This window comes from Bufo gargarizans, chromosome 4 (genome assembly GCF_014858855.1).
Source record: "Bufo gargarizans isolate SCDJY-AF-19 chromosome 4, ASM1485885v1, whole genome shotgun sequence".
In the NCBI taxonomy this organism is placed as follows: Eukaryota; Metazoa; Chordata; class Amphibia; order Anura; family Bufonidae; genus Bufo; species Bufo gargarizans.
This window is the reverse complement of record NC_058083.1, coordinates 107,656,864-107,675,966: the sequence shown is the minus strand read 5'-3', so window position 1 is coordinate 107,675,966 and position 19,103 is coordinate 107,656,864. Positions and strand designations below refer to the sequence as shown.

Below are 19,103 nucleotides of genomic sequence, written 5' to 3'. Positions count from 1 at the left end.
CTTGTGCATTTATTGTATGTGAGCCCCCTTTAGTAAACAGGTGCAGATCCTGTACATACGCGGCTATGATGGGGAACATAAGATCTGAATGTCTTGGTAGTTATAGCCCATGGGAGTGTTCCAGCCTCCTCCCATCACTGTCTCTGCACATCTGGGACAGACTCGCCCTTCAGTGACTACTCCTGCTGTAGAAGAGTATACACTCCGACCAGTCATCTCCTGCAACATAATATAGGGCCATGGGCTAAGGCTATCCCTTCTACGTGTAAGAATATCTTTCTTGCAAATGAAATCTTCCTTCGACTTGAGTGTCTGCCTCCCTGCTGTCCCCTCCCTCTTACTGTACTGCGTGCAGAGGGAAGACAGCCAAGCATCACAGCACAAAGGAAAGGTATGGAAAGGAGGGGGCAGCGGGCAGACGAGTTTGGTGGCAGCTGTCTGAGGTAAGGGGAAGTGCAACATCTCTTCTCCTTCTTCAATTTCTTTCTGCCCCATTACCCTCCTGTGTGTCATGTCGTTGTGTGATACATCTCATACATCTACCTATCTCTTCATGTCTCACACCCAGTGAATAGCTCTGAATGATCTTCCTTTTACATAAATCATCTGTTCCCTGCCAACCCATGGAAGTAATGTGCCTACCATTGGGCCTCGGAGGTAATCAGCAGCCGGTAATAGTCGGTTTATTGTCCTGACATAAGGCCCGGTCACATAGGCTCATCTGTATGTAAAAAGTCAAGGAGCGCTGATGTCATGTTTTGGGTGGTTATTAATATGTACCTGACCCTGGGTTATCTGACAGATCTATTGTTCTCCTAGTGAAATCACCCGTACGCTGCCGGCGCTGGAGTCCCTGCAGAACACATTGGAGCCCCAGTTCTCCCCTGGATTCAGGCAGCGCTCCCCTGTAAGTTCACCCATCATCATCACACCCCATTCACTTACAGTAAGAAAAGTTAACTCTCTGCTGCTCATAGAGCTGTCACATACCAAAGTAAGATACTGCGCATTGTGACTGCCTCCAATAAAAGTACAACTGTGCAGACAGAACCTTCCTAGATCTTCTAATATAATTTATGTTTCCTAGATCTCTGCTTGCTGATATTGAATGGGGAGGCTTACATCCAGAGGCAGAAGTCCTATACCAGGGATCAGCAACCATCGGCACTCTAGCTGCTGTGAAACTACCAACTCCCAGCATGCACATTTACTTATCTGTTTATATAACTCCCGTAGAAGTGAAAGGAGGATTCTGGGAGTTGTAGTTTCAGAACAGCAGGAGTGCCGGAGGTTGCTGATCCCTATCCCATACAAACCATATTGCTGTCCTATATATGTAGTCTAGGCAATCCTCTATGAGCTAAATACAGCTGCCGCGCACATCTCTTGCATCTCGTAAATAGATTGCTATCATTTATCAATGTAGATACACTGTACCATCCTCGGGTTCGGGCAGATTAGCTCACAGAGGAATCACACTGCTAGGTACTACTGTTTTGAGCAGGACTAGGACTGTATTGCGTTTTCTGGACTGGTATCATCCAACTGCAGGACTCAACTTTAGGCTATATCGTCGCTATCAGACTGGCAGGGTCCCAACCCCTGACGCCCCTGCCGATCATCTGTTCTGCAGAACTACACAGACCATCCACTGCGTAGTGGCAATGGCTGGTTAACATAAAAGTGAAGCATAGGACATCAGTAGTTCAGTGTCGGAGAGCCCCTTTAATTTAAGCAATTCATCTGCCTGACCTATGAATATCAGCAAGTAGGACACAGGGTGCAGAAAGGGCAACACTTGAGGAAGCAAATCAGCAGTGCAGAGAGGTTAGGCGTCTTCCACACTGTCAAACTCATTTTGAAATGCATTATGCATGTGGGTGTAATTTTAATGTATTTGTGATGCAGCTATTAGAGGGAGGCTTTCAGTGGCTGCAAATGCTTTGTAAGGATCACTCTAATGGGGGATTGTTCTCAAATGGCAATTCTTCTGGGCAAAAGCTGACATGTAACCCAAAGTCCAAATGCCATAAGCTGGTCTGCCATATACTATTATATGTGCCACATTGGGTATCAGTATATGTCCATGCCATAACAGGCTACCAATATAGATACAGGTTACCAAGAAAACAGGATTGCACTTAAAATTATTACTCCCACCTAAAAATGGCGGATAGTAGACATTTATCTCAAACAGGGGTGCTGCTAAAGGTAGTACTGCAGGGTTGGTGTCCCAGGTCCTCTGTGCTAGGGGAGATACCGTTAAGTCATTGCGCTTTGCCACGGAATTTAGATATAGGACTAGATCAGCAAACAGAATTTTTGGCCTAGGGCTTTGATCTCATTTCACAGTACAGTATTCCTCATGTAAAAACTGTATACAATACAGTGCAATACTATATACTGCAGTCTTCTGTAACTCATAGATCTATCTAACTGTTGAGAAACTACAACTCCTAGCATTGGCTAAAAGTCTCTGACTGGTAGGATGTGATTGGAGGAGCCACAGATTATAGACCATTGCACTGCACTGTACGAGCAGTGTAAACCCTCCATATAGCAGTTTACATGTTATAAATGTGACCTAGGTCTGTTAGTAACAACCATTATGTGTCATCTTCCACAGCTACCCGGTGACCCCAGCACAAGTAGCATGATGAGCAAACTCAACCAGCTGAGCTCTATGGTGTCCAGCCTTGAGGAGAAGGTATGACAGCACAACTGGACTTCTAAGGAAAAGCAGAAGCAGAGATGACATATTTAGAAATGAGATGTATTAGGAAGTATTCATCTCTATTGGTCGGTAGTACATGCTGCACAGCTTAATCACTGATTGCTAAGCAACACAGCAGTTTCCTTAAAATGGTCTCTTTATATGAAAATCTTTCTGAAATATAGCACAAAACCTCTCATCTCTCAAGCAGTCAATATTCTTCTATAGGACACAGCTCAACAGTCCTTACACCAGGTACCCTTTTAGCTTAATCCCAAGCAGGAGGCAAGGGACACAGGCTGAAGCTGCATCACATAAGAATACACTAAGAGGGAATTTATCATTCCGCCCACGGCACTTTTCTGGTGTAAAAAAGGCACAAACCCTGTGTTAAATGCCACTGGATCAAAATTGTGCTGGCTAGTGGGTCCAGAACATTTTTCTTCATTTTCGCTAGTTTTCTAGCATAAATGAAGACAGAAATGTACTTAAGCTTCGAGCCGTAGATTTCAGTTTTGGTGCACAGACTGCCAGAGGATGCACCTGATTTATGACCAGGCCTGCACCCCGTCATAATTTTGGCGCATCCTCCGGCAACACAAGGGATATCATAGGCTGGCGTAAAACTGCCGGTCTATGATAAATCCCCCCGTTGCAGAGTTAGAGATATCAGTTGTATGTCCCTGATCTATGACTTGCTGCCCTTAGATAGGACTCTAGCAAGTGAAGTATGAACCCCCTTTGTCTTTGCAAAGCCAGAAGAAAAAAAGGATATGTTGGCTGCATTAGAGGTGCCTTCTCTAACAGCTGATTGCTGCGGGTCCTGGGTGTCGGACCCCCACCATCAGATACTGGTGACCTATACAGGGGAAATGAATGTGTTACGTTATAGCACCATCTGTAACCCGTATCGGTTTAAGGGTACTTTCACACTTGCGTTTTTCTTTTCCGGCATAGAGTTCCCTCACAGGGGCTCTATACCGGAAAAGAACTGATCAGGCATATCCCCATGCATTCTGAATGGAGAGTAATCCGTTCAGGATGCATCAGGATGTCTTCAGTTCAGTCGTTTTGACTGATCAGGCAAAAGAGAAAACCACAGCATGCTACGGTTTTCTCTCCGGCGAAAAAAAACTGAAGACATGCCTGAACGCCGCATTTTTTCCCATAGGAATGTATTAGCGCCGGATCCGGAATACCGGATCCGTCGTTCCGGCATGTGCATGCGCAGATCGGTAAAAATGAGAAAAATGTACAAGACAGATCCGTCGGTCCGCATGACAAATGCTTTCAGTCAGCGGCAGATCGGCGGATCCGGCGGCCAGTTCCGACGACGGAACTGCCCGCCGGATCACACTGCCGCAAGTGTGAAAGTAGCCTAACTGAAGATTATGCAGCCATTATCCATCACGGCTCTGCCAACACAATGAGGCATGGGCTACAATGTGCCTTGTACCTCACCGCTCTGGATAAGGGTAGTGCATAAATTACGTGCAGGACAGAAGAAAGATGAGCCTTTGGAGAATAGGTGTTCAGTGCCTGCCCAAGCATAGGACCCTATTAACACAATTTGAATGAGTTTAATGTTCTTGATATTAACATTTTTTTAAATCTTTTATTTTCTTCTGCATGTGACATTTTTAACACACTAAGGGCTTGTTCACACGACCGTGACTTTTTTTGCGGTCCGTAAATTGCGGATCCGCAAAAAATGGTTGCCGCCTATGTGCCTTCCACAATTTGCGTAACGGAACAGGAGGCCCATTATAGAAATGCCTATTCTTGTCCGCAAAACGAATTTGTGCGTGGCCACGGAACAGAGCAACGGATGCGGACAGCACACAGAGTGCTGTCCGCATCTTTTGCGGACCCATTGAAATGAATGGTTCCGTATACGGTTCCGCATACGGACCGCAGAAAATGGCTTGTATACTGAACGCAAAATACGTTCGTTTGAACGAGCCCTAAGGCTAATTTCAGATCAGTATTTGGTCAGTATTTTTCATCAGTATTTGAAAGCCAAAACCAGGAGTAGGTCCAACACACAGAAGAGGCACAAATCTTTCCATTGCACTTTTTCTCTGCAGGTTCCACCTGATTTTGGCTTACACATACTGACCGTGTGAGAGTGGTCCTAGGCCGAGGACATGTTTATCTGAAAGACAATGATCATTTAAACCTTTGTTTTGAAGGAAGATGATGAATATGCACTTTTATCATGACTGCAACTGGTTCTTATTTCAGGTAAAAACAGTATTAATGGAAGGGGCTGCAGTGAAACACCGCAGATCGCTCATACCCCCCATAATATTTGAGGTAACATGCTAAACTAAGGCAGTATATCTCAATGTTTCATAACTATGTACCCCCCAGTCAAGCAGTTGTCAGCCTAATACCCTCGACATGGAACACAATTGCTTGACAGCCATCATATTACACTGTGCGCCAAATAATCACTGCCCTGCTTTTATTAAAGGGAATCTGTCACGTTGAACATAGTGTCTGAGCTGAAAGTAGCATGTTATAGAGCAGGAGGAGCTCAGCAGACAGGTATATAGTTTTTTGGAAAAGATTCAGTAAAACTTGTAATTTATCCATTTAAATTCCTGCTCATTCTGGTCTTTAAAGTCCGGGAGGCGGAGCCATCAGTGATTGACAGCCTACCCTCTATGACTGTGCATACAGAGATACAGAGGCGTACCTCTAATAGAGGCAGACCACGCAACTGCTATGGGGTGCGTAGGGAAAGGGGGCCCGGCTGTGGAGGAAAGGCCCAGCCCCTTTATTACAATCCTGACTGTTTACCCTGGAGACCTGCACAGAAGGTAAGTGTGTACCAGTGTAATATGTACATATGCCTGTGTAGTGTACTGTATTCTGTACATATGTATGTGTGTGATATACAGTATGTATGTGTAATTGTCTAAGGCTACTTTCACACTTGCGCTAGCAGGGTCCGGCAGGCTGTTCCTCTGCCAGATCCGTACTAACACTAGCCCATGTGTGCCGCCGGAATTCCACTCCGGCCCCATTCACTATAATGGGGACAGGCGGAAAATGCGGCCACAGCATGGCAAACATGCCGAGAGGTGGCCAGACATAAACTGCAGCAGGCCTCCTCTCGGCATGTTTGCCATGATGCGGCCACATCTCCCGCCCATCCCCATTAAAGTTAATGGGGCCGGAGTGGACTTCCAGCGGCACACATGGGCTAGTGTTAGTACGGATCCGGCAGCGGAACAGCCTGCCAGACCCTGATAACACTAATGTGAAAGTAGCCTAATGTATCTGTGTATATATTGTGGGGGGTTAGCTCTTCTCCGGGGGTCATTCACACAAATATTGTCGCCAGACACCAAGTTTCAGGTCCAAACATCGCTTTATTTGGCACCTCAGCAAACCAAACATAAATGATACAAAATAAACACCTGCCTGGCTGGGCTCTAACTAAACATATAAATAACCTGACTCACCTAAAGGACCGTTCAAACACCGTCATAATATGTGGCTTTCTCAGCCCAATAGTCAAGCAGCCTCCAGGCTGTAACAAATGCAAGTCTTTTTGGGGGATTGTGGTCCAGCAGTCCTCCCGACTCTGACCTTGTAGCCCTTGTGCCGCAGGCGCCACTGCTTCCCCCAAATTCCAGGCTGTCACTTAGCCTCGTGGTCCCTCAGCCTAGCCCGGCTGAGACCACACACACAGAACCTTAACAGGCCTCTGTTTCTGGAAAACACAATCTTCTTCCCCAGACTGGGAGCCACACCCAAGTCCAGCAACAGGATTAAATACCATCCCTGGACATGGGCATATTCTAAAATCCCGGACTGGAACATGGGAAACAGGCACCCACCCAACACATTGCCTGTTCCCAGTAAAAGCCCACCCTGGACTAGCTGGAGCCAGCTAAGCTAAGTAGCTTGGTGTCAACCAACTAGCTTAGTGGCCACCTATATCTAGGGCCTTTACTCCACCAAGGCCGGGCCCCTTAGTGACACGCTCCTGGGGCAAACACCCCTTTTTCATGCTTCCCCGGGACTTAACTGCACCCATCACTATTCACATTGCCACTATATATATATATATATATATACAGTACAGACCAAAAGTTTGGACACACCTTCTCATTCAAAGAGTTTTCTTTATTTTAATGACTATGAAAATTGTAGATTCACACTGAAGGCATCAAAACTATGAATTAACACATGTGGAATTATATACATAACAAAAAAGTGTGAAACAACTGAAAATATGTCATATTCTAGGTTCTTCAAAGTAGCCACCTTTTGCTTTAATTACTGCTTTGCACACTCTTGGCATTCTCTTGATGAGATTCAAGAGGTAGTCACCTGAAATGGTCTTCCAACAGTCTTAAAGGAGTTCCCAGAGATGCTTAGCACTTGTTGGCCCTTTTGCCTGCGGTCCAGCTCACCCCAAACCATCTCGATTGGGTTCAGGTCCGGTGACTGTGGAGGCCAGGTCATCTGGCGCAGCACCCCATCACTCTCCTTCATGGTCAAATAGCCCTTACACAGCCTGGAGGTGTGTTTGGGGTCATTGTCCTGTTGAAAAATAAATGATGGTCCAACTAAACGCAAACTGGATGGAATAGCATGCCACTGCAAGATGCTGTGGTATCCATGCTGGTTCAGTATGCCTTCAATTTTGAATAAATCCCCAACAGTGTCACCAGCAAAGCACCCCCACACCATCACACCTCCTCCTGCATGCTTCACGGTGGGAACCAGGCATGTAGAGTCCATTCGTTCACCTTTTCTGCATCTCACAAAGACACGGTGGTTGTAACCAAAGATCTCAAATTTGGACTCATCAGACCAAAGCACAGATTTTCACTGGTCTAATGTCCATTCCTTGTGTTCTTCAGCCCAAACAAGTCTCTTCTGCTTGTTGCGTGTCCTTAGCAGTGGTTTCCTAGCAGATATTCTACCATGAAGGCCTGATTCACACAGTCTCCTTTTAACAGTTGTTCTAGAGATGTGTCTGCTGCTAGAACTCTGTGTGGCATTGACCTGGTCTCTAATCTGAGCTGCTGTTAACCTGCGATTTCTGAGGCTGGTGACTCGGATGAACTTATCCTCCGCAGCAGAGGTGACTCTTGGTCTTCCTTTCCTGGGGCGATCCGCATGTGAGACAGTTTCTTTGTAGCGCTTGATGGTTTTTGTGACTGCACTTGGGGACACTTTCAAAGTTTTCCCAATTTTTTGGACTGACTGACCTTCATTTCTTAAAGTAATGATGGTCACTCGTTTTTCTTTACTTAGCTGCTTTTTTCTTGCCATAATACAAATTCTAACAGTCTATTCAATAGGACTATCAGCTGTGTATCCACCTGACTTCTCCACAACGCAACTGATGGTCCCAACCCCATTTATAAGGCAAGAAATCCCACTTATTAAACCTGACAGGGCACACCTGTGAAGTGAAAACCATTTCAGGTGACTACCTGTTGAAGCTCATCAAGAGAATGCCAAGAGTGTGCAAAGCAGTAATCAAAGCAGAAGGTGGCTACTTTGAAGAACCTAGAATATGACATATTTTCAGTTGTTTCACACTTTTTTGTTATGTATATAATTCCACATGTGTTAATTCATAGTTTTGATGCCTCCAGTGTGAATCTACAATTTTCATAGTCATGAAAATAAAGAAAACTCTTTGAATGAGAAGGTGTGTCCAAACTTTTGGTCTGTACTGTATATATTTATATATAGTGTGTGTAATACATGTATTCTTGTATAATGTGTGTGTGTATATACATACAGTATATATATATATATACATATATAAGCTGAATTGCGCAGGGAAAGGGCTTTTTCTGCATATCCGGTTATGTCACCGGATTTTCAGAAATATTCTCTAAATTCAGTGCAGGGCAAGAGAGAGCATTGGAGCATTAAATCCTCCGATGCTTATTTCAGAGCGGTGGGTGGGGAAGGGGGTATGTCCGGGTTCAACTCTGAACCCGGGCAACCCCTTTTACTCTGCTATATCCGTGTGTGTGTGTGTGTATATATATATATATATATATATATATATATATTTAATGTGTGTGTGTGTCTGAGATTCTGCCTTGTGCTGTTAGTCTGGGCTTCTGTATTTCGGATGTTTACTTTTACTTAAACACAGGACAAAATGAAGTCATGTGATCATTGCACTTTGATGCCGTATTAGGGTGTCTTCACATGACGGGTGCGGAACGGGTACGGACCCATTTATTTCAATGGGGCCACAAAAGATGCGAACAACACACTGTGTACTGTCCGCATTAGTAGTTCAATGGCCCCTAAAAAAAGATAGAGCATGACAAGAATAGGCATTTCTATCATAGGGCCGGCCATGTGGGGTCCGCAAAATGAGGAACGCAATTTGAAGATCAGTGCAGTGTCCCACTATGTGCTATATGTGGGTACTTTAAACTTTTGCTGCTAACTGTCATATTTAATGTATTTAATGTCTTGAATTTTCCTAATATCAGGCTGGCATTGTCATTACATTTATTCGCCCCTAGGTAGTGCTGGCGCCACATAATATATGTAGCCAGAGGTGTGCTAGCTTAGAGGAGGAAGTAGTTAGTTGGAGTGAATTCGGTGTGTAGAAAGAAAGTTAGTGGAGGAGGAGAACAGGCAAGATCCATAATGTAACTGCCTTTCTTTTCTCTGGGCCCTGATCAAGCCTGGAGAGGACAAACCAAAAGTTTACTGCAGCCCAGCACAAGACAGTAAGGGCTCATGCACACGACCGTGCCGTTTTTTGCGGTCCACTAATTGCGGATCCGCAAAAAACTAATGCCACCCGTGTGCCTCCTGCAATTTGCGGAACGGAACAGTTGGCCCATTATAGAGATGCCTATTCTTGTCCGCAAAACGGACAAGAATAGGACATGTCTCATCATTTTTGCGGGGTCACGGAACGGAGCAACGGATGCGGACAGCACACGGAGCTTCCTGCATAAAAAAATGTTGCACAGAGTTTGCCTGCCACGAGGGAGAACGCCCTTATTTGATCGCTCAATATAAAGTAAGAAAACCATTATATTCAGTACATGAGTGCTAGTGATTGGACTTAAAGTAGAACTATCTAAGAAGAGAACTTTTGTCTTGCCTGTAAAGTAACAGCATTAGGAAAACTCCTCAATTAACAATTGCCAGGCCTGTTATAGGAATTCCAGCTAAATTAACATCTGGATAATTACCTTTGATATATAAATGAACTGTACCAACTGTCCTGAGACGATTGATTCAGTAAAAGTTCAACTGTTTTTATTACAATCGAACTCTCATCCTTTCTACTACCCTCAACATTTGCACCTTACGGTGCTGGTATCACAAACACAGGAGCCCAGCCACCAAAGCACCCTAAGCATACCAATTACCATCAAGGGCACCTCAACTTCCATCTGGCTGGTGTTCCCTGCAATAGAGAGTGCCCCGGAGGATTTAGTGCTATCTTCCCCATCACTGCACGCCGGCCCAGGGAGGCTCTGCTAACCGTGAGTAAATGAACTACTATCCCCATCGGCCCACCGTAGCCCCACGTGTTGCCCCTGCGGTCCGGTCCGCTGCATCAGCAAAACATTATGGTCGTGTGAATGCACCCTAAGTCTTCATTCACATCAATGGTGAATGGTATCTGGTAGAGAACATCCTGCCAGAGTTCACCAGATGCAACATTGCTGTATTCTGCCCTTCACCAGTAGGACAGTTTTTGTCAGGCTGAAACCCTACTGGAAAGCATCTGGATCCCATTATAGTCTAAGGCAGGAAAATTCAACCTGCAGCCCTCCAGCTGTTGAAAAACTACAACTCCCAGCACGCTCTAAAAGCTGTAGGCTGTCCAGGCAGTTGTAGTTTTGTAACAGCTGGAGGGTGCAGGTTGGGCATCCCCATGGTCTATGGGGTCCGGCGGTGAACGGTAGAATCTAGCAATACTGGATCTGGTGAACTGTGGCTGGATGTTCTCTGTTGGATCAGCCTGCCGGATACAGTGACCGGAGATATGAATGAAGCTTTAGGCCGCGTTCACATTAATGTTTAGTATTCAAATCTTCTAATGCTGTATTTTAGGCATTTATTATGCTCAGTTAAGCACATTTACCATCCTCTTTAGCCATTTCTGTCTGAGATGTTTTTGTTTTTTTTTGATGGAAAAAAGTTCTACAAAAAGTATTTTGTTTTTTTAGTCTAAAATAACAGATCTCAGTCGGAAATGCCTAAAACGGGTGCAAAATATGCATAAATAAGAATAACGGATGCTTAAAATACAAGATCTGTTTTTTTGTTTATTTTTTGTTTCTTTTGATGGATCAGAAGAACAGAAAACTGACAGTAATGTGAACGCGGGCTTGGACAGTAGTGCCATATAGTACATTATACCTACTAATGTCACCCCTTGTGTACATGTTGTTTTGTAAGCACCTCCCAGGTTATAAAAAACAGTAATAATGTGTAATGTAGCACCAATGTACCTACAGTTCATGGGTGGGTGAGGGAGGGGAGAGGCTGGGGTAGAAGGTGGGAGGGGCCAGGGATGGGTAGTCAGAGGGGCTTGGGAAGGACCATGGGGGCCCAATTCAGATTCCTGCTAGGGGGGCCAGATAATTCTATGTATGCCCCTGCAGAAATAGCTGTCCATCACTGATAGGACCGTCTCCTAGACTTCAAAAACCAGAGTGAGCAGCAATTTAAATGAATAAATGACAAGTTATTATGATTTTTTCCCATAAACTATATATCATTCTGCTCAGCTCCTCCTGCTCTATAACATGCTGCCTGCAGATTACACTGGTAACAGGTTCCCTGAAGACAATATCTGATCATATAGCCTATTAGGGCTTATGTGTATCATATAGGGCAGGGATACCCAACCTGCGGCCCTCCAGCTGTTGCAAAACTACAATTCCCAGCATGCTTGGACAGCCTACAGCCATTATGGCATGCTGGGAGTTGTAGTTTTGCAACAGCTGGAGGGACACAGGTTGAGCATCCCTGATATAGGGGTATCCCCCGCTCAAGACCCCCCCCCCCCCCTCTCTGTAACTTCAGCTCCAATGGTGGTGGACCTGGCTCGCCCATGCACTGCATGGTGCGCCATCCATTTGAATACTTATCTAATACTATACAATATCAGGCCAGATGCTGCTCCCCACCACAACTGATCTTGGGGGTTAAAAAGGCCAAAGCCAGAAAGCCTTTTCTTTTAAAATGGGCTGTGTTCATGAGCAGGGCTGGGACCAGGTCCACCACCAACAGAGGCTGAGCTGCCCAAGTGCGCCCCCCCCCCCCCTCTACCCAACCAGACATTTAGATGTTATTTATTCCTGCAGCTCTAATGCTTTGATGATCACTGATCAGTAGATGACTCAAGTCAAGCCCCCCCCCCCCCGCCATTTAGATACGTATGTTTGTTATTAATCATCATCCACCCCAAGTGCTGTGCTGCTGCCTGCTGCTGCCCGCGCTGCTCCTGGTCTCCAGAGGGAGCACATGTGACCTGACTGCGTACAGCGTGTCAGGTCAAAGTGCGCGCTGTACGCAGCCAGTCAGGCAAGCGACTGAGCAGAGACCAGAGCAGCGGAGCGGCCGAGCCAGGAGGCGGAGCGGGGAGGGAGCACGTAAGTCAGTGCTAAGTGCTCACTACTCCCTCCGTCCTCCAGCGCGGCCGGCAGCCCGGCAGGCGCGGCAGCAGCAGCGACGTGGTCAGTGGCCTGCCTGCCGCCCAGAGGCTGGGGAGCTGGCCTGCGCCCTGAGGCTGGAGCCTCCCCAGCCTCTGTGTCGGCCCGGCCCTGTTCATGAGTCAACGTCTTAAATAACTGATGCCATTCCTCTGATTTATGTTCGGTGGGGTTGCCTTCTTCCTTCACATGGCTACATCACTATGGGGGAATGGAGGGCAACGAGTTTATATCTCCAGCTTTTGAAGATGGAACAGACTGCCTCAATATCAGTCAGACACCAGACTCTGATATGAGAATCAGACATCTTGCTGCAATGAAGGAGTTAATCAGCTTGCTATTACAGTACCAGCCAAAGCTTTCTTCAAAATAGAGCCAGCTACAACAGTGCCTGTAAGGCCTAGTGTAAAAACTTAATTTACCCATATTACCCAAAACTAAAGGAAACTCTGAAGGTGCATGGAGATTTTGGCTCAGAAGCGAGGAGAATTGTAAATGCAGCAAACATGTGCTTTAAAAAGCATCAGTCAGCAGAATCAACCCTATAAACCAATGGACACTGCCAAATAGGGTTGGTTCTGCTGACTAAAATGATACCTCATTGATGAAACCACATTGGGGGTAATTTACTGTCCAGAAATACGCCTATATTAGGCTTATTTCTGCCGCAGATTGCGGCGCAAAGGTTTTTTGCACTGCAATCTGGGACTTTTCCCCCGCTCACGCCAGATCTATAAAAGTGGGTGTGGGGGGTGAATGGGATGGACTGGCACCTCTTCATAACTTCAGCAGATCTATCGCCAGCTATAGCGGTTATTAGGAACGGCGCCTAAAACTCCTCTGGAGCGCTACAACCAATTTTCGCAAGGGAGATCTCATTTTAATCAGCAGCATCAATGCTACCCAACAGTGTACCTGGTTTACTAGGGTTGATCATGTCAGAATAATGTAAATTATTGAGAAAGTACTAAGTTACACATTTTTTACTGCTTTATTGTGCAAGGCGTTGTTTTGTCTAATTTGTGTCATTTGCATTTTCTTTTAATTAGTTCACAAATACATTTTAAACTACTACATCAAATTGTAGGTTAAAGTGGATTCTTTGGGCATATCTCAAAAGACTCACCTGAAAGTAGATGTGGAAACTGGAAAACTTATCATCAAGAAGGCAAAAGATGGGCCAGATGATAAATACTACGCCAGCAGGAAAAGTATGTCTCTTTCTGTATAGAAAACTACTGGCTAATAAATGACACAAAGAGAATTAATACAAACTAAAATAAATACAATTTAGAAAAATATAATAATAAATCTAGACTGCAATAAATACAATTTAGAAAAATATAATAATATGTCTAATATATAAAGCTGAGTGTATGTAAATATGTGTATGTATGTCCGCTAAAGGAATTCGCACCGTCGCATTTGCAATCACGAAATTTGGCACACAGGTACACCAGGTGTCCAGGAAGGTTTTAGACCAGGTCTCTAGGACGTACCGTTCCTGAGATATTCCCAAAAAATGCATTAGCCAAAAGAAGCTTGGTCACATGACCCTTATCAGCCAATTGAAGCTCGCAGGCCAGTCTCCACACACACACAGCTTTACACCAGGTTTCCATAACAACCCAGCCATTTATCTTCACTGCTGTAGGAGAGCTTAAAAGGAAATCTGTCACCAGGATAATCGCTATTGAGGTAAAGCCATGGCCTAATAGCACTTAGTACCTTATTTCCAGATGTGCCTTTGTTCCAGCAATAGATGTTTTTATCCTCTAAAATCCAGTTTACTTGGTATGCAAATTAGCCAATAAGATGCCCAGAGGGGCGTCACTCTTGTTATAGGAAGGAGCCCAGACACGCCCCCTGCCACAATGTTTCCACCCTCAAAAGACGAACTTAAAACCCCGCCCCATGTCCTGCTAAGCCACGCCCCTGATCCGGTTAGGCTCACACTCCTCAACCGACGGGGATTGAAAAAATGAAGGTAAAAATCAACTTCTGTCAGCTGCAGGGGTGGGAGGGATGGTGATTTTCTCCCTGCAACTCACATTCAGACAGCTGCTGTCTGAGAGTGAGATGTTCAAAATAACATCCCTGTGTCCATCCAGATCCTGCGCCAGAGACGGAAGACAGGGAGTCTAAAAGCCGGACTGTCCAGCCTAAAACTGGACCTCTGGCTACCCTAGGGGCAGGCTGCTGTGGAGGTCACAGTTAAGGGGATGGTCCGCTATGGAGGTCAATGTTAAGGGGCAGATTGCTGTAAAGGCCACTGTAAAGGGAGGTCACTGTCAGGAGGGTGGTGTGCTGTGAAAGTCACTGTTAAAGGGGAAGGCTGCTGTAAAGGTCAAAGTTAAGGGACTGCTGTGGAGGTCCAATTTTAAGGGACGGGGCACTGTGAGGGGGGTCAGTGTTAAGGGGGCAGGGTGCTGTAGATGTCACTGTTATAGTGGATAGTGTTGATATATTTTAACGACACACACAAACATTAAATGAAATAGATTAAATATAGCCGAGCGAAGCCGGGTCCTTCAGCTAGTATAATAATAAATCTAGACTGCAAGATTTTTATGGCTGCGAGCAAACTGATTTTTCATGTAGTTAGCTAATCCTTGACCATTGCTAGTAACTTGCATTTGCTGTGCCTATTACAAACACATATATTAATATGTTCAAATTACTGACGGATGCAGTACCTCAGAACAGGGTACTTGCAAATTGTTTCCTGTATACTGTTTTGATGTATTGCAACCAGTATGGATTAGTTAGGGTTAACAATGCTGACTATGCCCCTGTAGGAAGCTTGGTGATAGACTTAGGTCCACCCCTAGTTCAGAGTACAGTGCGTCTTAGCTAAGGAGGTTAGAGTAGCTATATGTGCACACTCCTTGGAGCTTTGCATCAAGGAAGACATCTCTACTTTACAGTACTACAGAAAGCGAGAGAAAGAAAGAACTAGAAGATCCAGCATTGGAGTTAGTCAGTAAGGTATTTGCTGTTTAAAAGGGAAAGATCATCAGTATCTGATTGGTGGGGATCCGACACACAGGACACCCGCAGATCGGCTGTTTGAGAAGGCACTGACTCTAGCATTAGCGACGTGGCCTTCTCAAAGCTTTCTCTAGGCCAATTGATGCTACGTTCATTGGTCACTTGGCCCAGGCGCAGTTCAGCCACATTTAAGTGAATGGGGCTGAGGTGTGATACCAAGCACAGTCGCTGTTAAACGGACGTTTGTCAGCATGGAGAAGGCTGCGGCACTACTGCGCTTGTGCCTTCTGAAGCAAAGGTCCCGGGTGTCAGACCACCACTGAACAGATACTGATGACCTATGCAAAGGATGGGTCATCGGTCAAAATATCTAGGAAAACCCTTTTAAGGCTGATAAATACTTTACTGTAGTGAAAAAGACATTGCTAATACACCCGTACACACAGTCCTAGCCAGCTGCATCTTAGTCCTGTACCCCATAGCTGGGAAGTTTGCAAGAACCTGATTGCCAGCCTTAGAGTCTGCGTAGAGAGAGACTTAGCAGGAAGGAGTACTACAATCCCGATCCTTGCTGATATCCATACATCCCCTTTGAAGGTACTACAGACCCCATTCTATACTTTAGTAAAGAGAGACACTGCACCTGCATCCTCTGCCTTGCATGCTTACAAAACACTTATCACCAAAAGCACCCCAACTACCATCAGACAGGAACCCCAACATCAGGGTGTGTCCCGAGGGAAGAAAAGGTGAGCCCTCCTATCACTGCCCCTAGGGAGCATCGGTGTGAGGATTACCAGTGTGTATAATTGTTGCAGCCAGAGCCACTACCATATGCCACCCGAACATATGCCAAAGGGACACACATTTGGCTACTGAAGTCTATTGGCATGGTAGACTCATGCAAATTCTCATGTGTACTTAAATTTTAAAGCATCTTCTTAAAATGATTATTACTATAACATGAAGGTAGTTCCTAAACCCCTGAGGTCAGGAAAATTTGCACTTATACTTGACTTCTTTGCTTTTCCCCAGTTCTGCAATTGATCAAGTCCCAAAAGTTGCCAAATAAACTGGTAATTGTCCTTGAAACAGAAAAGGAAAAAATACAACGTAAGGAATATATTTTTGCAGATTCCAAGGTATGAAAATATTGCAAAACTTTGAGTATGAGCCCATATCTACTTCATATTTGTGGTTTGCAGCTACAAAAACATAAAATGACTATTTTTATTAGGCTACATGCACACTACCGTATGTGTTTTACGGTCCGCAAATTGTGGATCCGCAAAAAACAGATGACATCCATATTCCATTCTTTTTTTTTTGCGGATCCATTGTAACTGGACAAACATACAAGAATAGGACATGTTCTATTTTTTTTGTAGGGCTACGGAACGGACATACTGATGCGGACAGAACACGGTGTGCTGTTCCGCAATTTTTGCGGACTCATTGAAATGAATGGGTCTGCATCCTTTCCGCAGAAAAAGCAGAACGGACACGGAAACAAAATACGTTTGTGTGCATGAGGCCTAATGGTGTTGGTCTTTTTAAGTGGATGTTTCCTTATCATTAGTTCAATGTATGAAAGTCTGTTCCTCTGCATTCTCTGGGTGTATAATGTAGTGTAAAAGGGAGGCACTACTCACCCTGTCGGTGGTGTGACACAGATTATGGCTTTATGGCTGAATGTTTAGCATGCCATTTCCGTTTTGCACTACATGCTTCAGGGCTTTTTCACATGAGCAGATCCCGTGCGGGTAATCCACTGCGTGAAAGAGAGCCAAGCCCCGTTCTGGACAGCAGAGACACGGAGCAGTAACATGATTGATAATGCTCCGTGCCGCTCTGTGACCTTTTTACTAAAAAATCACAATGACAACTTTATCTCACTGTGATTGCGTAGTAAAAAGATCACGGAGAGGCACGGATTATTATCAATCAGGTTACTGCTCCGTGTCTCTGCTGTCCGGAGCGGGGCTTGGCTCTTTCACGCAGCGGATTACCCACACAGCATCCGCTTGTGTGAAAGAGCTCTCATAGTTCGAGGACTCAGTTACAGATTTTAAACTGGGGTCTGGCCAGGGTAGGACTAGGTTTCCTTCGTCCCACCAGTAGAAATTATTCTCGGGGCCTAATAAAGTCTGATAGGTTTAGATTCAAAGAAATAGTAGAGGGGTGGCCAACCCATGGCTCTTAAGCTGCATGTGGCTCTTTGCTTTTTTAAGTGCGGCTCCAGCTCACTCTCCACTACGTCCTGATGCACACACTGTGAGAACGTACGTGGAGACACGCACTATGACCTGACGTTGTGCTCATCAGGTCACAGTGGAGAGCGTGTCAGACCTGCAGAGTAGCAGGTGCCCAGTGCCTGATCAGGAGAGGGAAGAGATTTAGTTTTAATTATAGAACCGAGCATGGGGGTCTGATCTAAGCATGGGAGGTTCTGATCTTAGCATGGGGGGTCCTTATCTCGGCAATGGGGGTCTGATCTGATCATGGGGGGGGGTCCTGATCTGAGCAATGGGGGTTCAGATCTGAAAATGGGGGTGCAGATCTGAGCATGGGGGGGGGTCTTGTTTGAGCATGGGTTGGTCAGGTCTGAGCATGGGGGGTCAGATCTGAGAAGGGGGAGATCTGAGCATGGGGGAGATATGAGCATGGGGGAGATATGAGCATGGGGGGGGGAGATCTGAGCACTGAGGGTCTGACACTGGGAGTCTGATTTGTGTTGTCTGATCCGAGCATTGGGGGTCTTATTTTGGAGGTCTGGTTTGGAGGTCTGATCAGGGCCAGCCTTAGGTGTTCAGGCGCCCTGTGCGAGCTAACCTTGTGGCGCCCCCCCCCCCCCGCCCCTCCTTATACCTGGTCGCATAAACACACACAAAGAGAAAAAAATGTGTTACCTGCAGTCCTATGTAAAACCACAGATAACACTAGTGCTGATAATGTGGTAGTGTTACCTGCAGTCCTATGTAAAACCACAGATAACACTAGTGCTGATAATGTGGTAGTGTTACCTTCATCCTTAGTGTGCCTTCCTGTGTCTATCGCACGGACTCCCTGCTGGCGGTGCTGCCTCCTCTTCCTTCTTCCTCCGCACAGAACATCCTGATGCAGCTGCGTCAAGACATAGGAACACTGCGGGCATGGTGATGGTGACACACAGGAAGAGACACACACACACAGGGACGGACACACACACATACAATAAATATGATCACATCACAGTTCCTGCCTGTCTGCTTTGGTAAAGCTGGGCATACCTGGGCTATGCCAGGCTTTAGCAGAGTGGGCACAGGACAGTGGACACAGGGCATGATATGTATGCGAGCACAGCTGAGCGAGTGCAGGGCAAGGGCCCGCATACACATTATTCCTCCTGCCTGTCATACCCCCCCACACCCGGCATTTTGGGGGGCATAAGGGGTTGGATGATGCGGATTGTGCACATAGCCACCAATCATATCCCCCCCTTCTAAAGGTAACTGAGGTGCTGGGGGAGAGGAATATGATTGGTGGCTATGTGCACACTCAACATCAGCAGCAAGGAGTTAAAGTCAAACCCTTAATGGCCCCCAAAATCCCTGGGGGGGGGGGGGGGGGTTGATGTAGTAGCAGGAAAGCACACTGTCCCCCTGTCCTCTATGAGCCCCCCCCTGAGTCCTCTCTGAGCCCCCCCTCCCCCATTGCACACTTCTCCCACTCCA

General features: G+C 45.8%; 1 protein-coding gene across 2 annotated transcripts in view; it reads left to right on the top strand.

The window, feature by feature from the left end:
• The window catches only part of INPP5D (inositol polyphosphate-5-phosphatase D), a 243,841-nt gene that overhangs the window by 118,236 nt on the left and 106,502 nt on the right, over positions 1-19,103 (top strand). For both annotated transcript variants that reach the window (XM_044290546.1, XM_044290545.1), the window contains 5 exons: positions 820-907; positions 2,627-2,707; positions 4,958-5,029; positions 13,487-13,610; positions 16,426-16,532. In XM_044290546.1, the coding sequence (XP_044146481.1) occupies positions 820-907; positions 2,627-2,707; positions 4,958-5,029; positions 13,487-13,610; positions 16,426-16,532 (472 nt within the window). The remainder of the gene's footprint in view (positions 1-819; positions 908-2,626; positions 2,708-4,957; positions 5,030-13,486; positions 13,611-16,425; positions 16,533-19,103) is intronic.